Source organism: Amia ocellicauda, chromosome 2 (assembly GCF_036373705.1).
Source record: "Amia ocellicauda isolate fAmiCal2 chromosome 2, fAmiCal2.hap1, whole genome shotgun sequence".
Lineage (NCBI taxonomy): Eukaryota > Metazoa > Chordata > Actinopteri > Amiiformes > Amiidae > Amia > Amia ocellicauda.
In genome coordinates, this window is record NC_089851.1 from 31,093,010 (window position 1) to 31,097,611 (window position 4,602).

Here is a 4,602-nt window from a genome sequence, read left to right on the forward strand (position 1 = left end):
TTTCCTATTCAAATCAACATCGTCAGTATGGACGTTTCTTTGGATATATTCTGTACGTGAATCTGCTACAAAGGTTTAATAAAATATGAAACTCTGCTAGTTGTACGTATACGAAAGCCAGCTCGTATTTATAACTTAAATCAGAATCATCCATCCACAGACACACACACATACACACACACACTATATATATATATATATATATATGTCTTTTTTTATCTGTATTTCCTCATTAAACGCGATTCTACTTTTTCAAACTATTTGGCCATTTCGCAGCTTCAACACTTCTGTGTGTTGACGCGGCTCTAAGAAATCAGGCGTAGGTATAACTCAAATTGAATGGCAATTTATTAAACAAACAATGCAATGCCTTCAGAATACTTTCAACAAATAAGGACAAAAAAATAAACAATAAGGCGATATACAGGTTCCCTTTTTTATAATGGAACATTTCTGAACAATTAAGGCAGTTCAATTTAGAAACACTTTTTGGTGTTTGGTCCACAACATCCAACTACAAATTAAAAAATAAATTACTATATGCAATTTACATTTAATAACAAGTCCGTGAAAGCTTGACATATTTGTTTTAACATATATATATACTTTTCACAAAATGTTGCTCTCAAAGGCGAGAAGAAACTTACGTGTTATTTCGGAGTAACACTGTCCTTTAAAAACCTCTCAGTATAACTTTTAAGTCCTTTTACGCAGGCCAATGTGTTAAGATTCTTTGGCGCTATTGAAAAGAAAAGAAAAGAAAAATAGGAAGAGACACGCAAATGTTTTGGTCAGAATTTGCTGCAGTCATACACAAAAGCCCCCGTTGAGCGGTAGATGGATTGGCTGGCAGGAAAGGACATTTGACAACTGCTATTCCCGTTCACCGGCGAGTTATTCAAGCCAATTCTTTGGGATTCAAACATCTCTCGGACTGAGTGGAAGTTCTGCTGTTGGCCGGGGTAGGTGGCACTGGCCAGGTGGCTCAGGTCGCCGGCTTGGTTTAGGTACCATGAAGCAAGCCGCCCTTGGTGAGGATGGTGGCCGTCCTGACCCGAGCTTAGATTGCCATGGGAAAGTGAAGAAGTAGTGGTCGTGATGGAATAATCTGGCAAAGTTTCGTCCACGGTAGTAGTAGGGGCCAGGTGGCCAGATCGATCCCCAGCATATAAACTCATAGCTTGCATATTACAATGGTAGGTCGCGCCAGTATTCGCACTGGTAGAAATTGCGTTTTGGCTACAGGGCGAACTATAGACTGTCGTTTGGCTTGGAGAATAGTTTATCGACAAAGACGGGGTTATACCTGTCCGGGAAGAGGCGATGAGGGGGGAACTGAGTTCTGTCGCTCCTTGTGGGGACCCTCTGAGGGATGTCATGATGTTGTCCACGCTGAATCCTTGGACCGGGGCCTGGCTGTGGTGCTGGTGGTCGGAGTTCTCCAGGTTGATGGATCTGTTGGACGGGATGCTGTGGGGGCTGCCGGTGGACATGCTGCTGCTGCTGTCAGGGCTTTCGATTTTGGGCACCGTGCTCAGAGTCGGAGAGACTGCCTGCGGAGGCGTTGCAGTCCCATTTTCAGTCTTGATATCCTGGATTCTCACGGGCTGAGAGCCCTGCACAGACTGCTCCTGCTCCCGACCAGGCTGCCGGGACGGCGCATCTTTAACCTGTCGGTCCCTCTCCTCCTTGTCCTTCAGAGCGTCCTTCTTTTTGAAGCGCCTCCTGCGCCGCAAGAAGCTGCCGTTCTCGAACATGTTGTAAGAATCGGGGTCCAGGGTCCAGTAGCTGCCCTTACCCGGCTTCTTGTCGTCGCGGGGCACTTTCACGAAGCACTCGTTCAGGGACAAGTTGTGTCTAATACTGTTCTGCCATCCTTGTTTATTATCTCGATAAAAGGGAAACCTTTCCATGATGAACTGATAGATTCCGTTTAGGGTCACCTTCTTGTCTGGAGAGTTCTGGATGGCCATGGTGATGAGGGCGATGTAACTGTACGGCGGCTTAACCATATCCTTGGGTTGAGGTTGCGGAGTATAAGGTCCATATGGTCGGCCCATGCTCCCCGGGTACTGGTCGTGGGCCGGGTGGGTATACATGCTCATTGGGGCAGGCATGCCCGTGTATCCCCCACCGGCAGCTCTGTAATAACTCTGGTCGCTACTAATGTAGGGCACAACGCCCAACGAGTTCGGGCTGGAGACAGAATAGCGCGCCTGCATTTCTTCTCTACCCAGTTCCACGCTGCTCCAAAACAACAAACTCTCCAAAGGCAGTAGCTGTATAGCTCCAGTTAATATTTTAATTTATTTTGTATTCAAAGCCAGGTTCCTCTTCTGTCAGCCACGAAAGAAGGAAAGCAGTCTCAGTTCTTGCGTGAGATTTCACCAGTTGCCGCCTGTGTCTGCTGAAGCGCACATTGGAAAACTTCTGAACTTTGCGCATCCGTCACTAGAGAGCACTTTTTTACGCAGTTACATTTTTTCTTTTTGCTGTCTGGGAAGCTCCTCCCAAAATGCCTAGGGCGTCCAATGAAGGTTAGCCCTGGCTCTGGAAAAGCTGCAGCAATGCCTGCTGCTCCTGGCCACACACACTCTTTAGAAAAACGCAAAGAGGTGTTGGTAACTCCCAGCCCACTTGAGCTAGCACCAAATGTCTAACATGAATATTTACAGTGCGCAAATACAAGCACCGCTTTAAAAGGCAAACTCTAATTTAATCAAAAAAGTATTTTCAAATGTTTCCATTTGGTAATACATAGAACAAAACAGACGGAAAAAAATACTCTGTATACATGTTGTCGCCTTTACTTTAAATAGATACGAAACACCACTCGGGTCTAATTAAACGAGTGCTTTAACATGTAGTCTTCATACCAAAGCCCGCACAAAAATGTAAAAATTGATTTCCAGGAATGAGATATATGAATTATAGTTTTTGATCTATTGCTAATGTTAAATGAAAAACAAGGATCCGATTAAACTGAATAAATCAATCTATCAATCTATCTATCTATCTATATCAGGTACATTGGGACTTTCCATTTATATTTATATATTAATTAATGTAATATATATTTCTATAAAACATAAAGGATTCAATGTATTTTATTTTCAATATCGTAGTAGACTAGATCATTTAGAAATATAGGCTAAATTAAAATATTAATTATTCGTATTTTCTTTTCAATAATGTTAACTTAAAAAAAAGTTAAACGTATGCTCATTTATATTTAACATCGGTATGCGAATACAAGATACATTAGCATTAGCTTACAATCAACACCACCATAAGATCAAAACTAGCTAAAGGACCCTTACTCCTTGCAGTAGGCGGAATGAGAAATGTAATTACTGATAATTAACGCTCCTTTGGGTGGAAATTAGACAAGATGCCAACGTTTGTGAATGTGTGAAGCAAATTTTCGTTAAGGAGCCAAACGGTACGCCATCAGACGTATGTGTGAGTGTCAATATGAGTGAAAAAGCTTTAAACAGTATAATTAAAATGCTTCCAGGCCTCTCTTCCCAAATAAAATAGACAAAATTCTGACATTCTGACAAGGGTTTTAAATGCATGAAATAGCTACAGAACGGTTCTGCCTGTATGTACTTGTCTTTATTTATATATTCATTAATAAGTGCATGCATTTTTTTAACACAACAATATATATATATATATATATATATTTGTATTGTTTTTGCAACACATACATAAATATAAATATAGTATTTCAAAAAGAGGGAGACAGAGAAATAGCGTTACTGCACTGATATATATATATATATATATATATATATATATATATATATATATATATATATATATATATATATATATATATATATATATATATATATATATATATATATATATATATATATATATATATATATATATATATATATATATATATATATATATATATATATATATATATATATATATATATATATATATATATATATATATATATATATATATATATATATATATATATATATTTATATATATATATATATATATATATATATATATATATATATATATATATATATATATATATATATATATATATATATATATATATATATATATTATATATATATATATATATATATATATATATATATATATATATATATATATATATATATATATATATATATATATATATATATATATATATATATATATATATATATATATATATATATATATATATATATATATATATATATATATATATATATATATATATATATATATATATATATATATATATATATATATATATATATATATATATATATATATATATATATATATATATATATATATATATATATATATATATATATATATATATATATATATATATATTATATATATATATATATATATATATATATATATATAATATATATATATATATATATATATATATATATATATATATATATATATATATATATATATATATATATATATATATATATATATATATATATATATATATATATATATATATATATATATATATATATGTTCTCGTTATATAGCCTACACAGCTTTCCGACGCAGTTTTCTATTCATCAGTTT

At 34.6% G+C, this 4,602-nt stretch overlaps 1 protein-coding gene across 1 annotated transcript; it reads right to left on the reverse strand.

Moving 5' to 3' along the window:
- Nucleotides 1–330: 330 nt before the first annotated feature.
- Nucleotides 331–2,479, reverse strand: LOC136768479 (forkhead box C1-A). Its single transcript, XM_066722712.1, has one exon. The coding sequence runs from the start codon at nucleotides 2,220–2,222 to the stop codon at nucleotides 792–794; it is 1,431 nt and encodes a 476-aa protein (XP_066578809.1). The 5' UTR covers nucleotides 2,223–2,479; the 3' UTR covers nucleotides 331–791.
- Between the last annotated feature and the right edge of the window lie 2,123 nt (nucleotides 2,480–4,602).

What these genes read in the sequence shown, in the direction of transcription:
- LOC136768479 (XM_066722712.1), bottom strand. Translation starts at nt 2,222, where the DNA reads ATGCAGGCGCGCTATTCTGTCTCCAGCCCGAACTCGTTGGGCGTTGTG.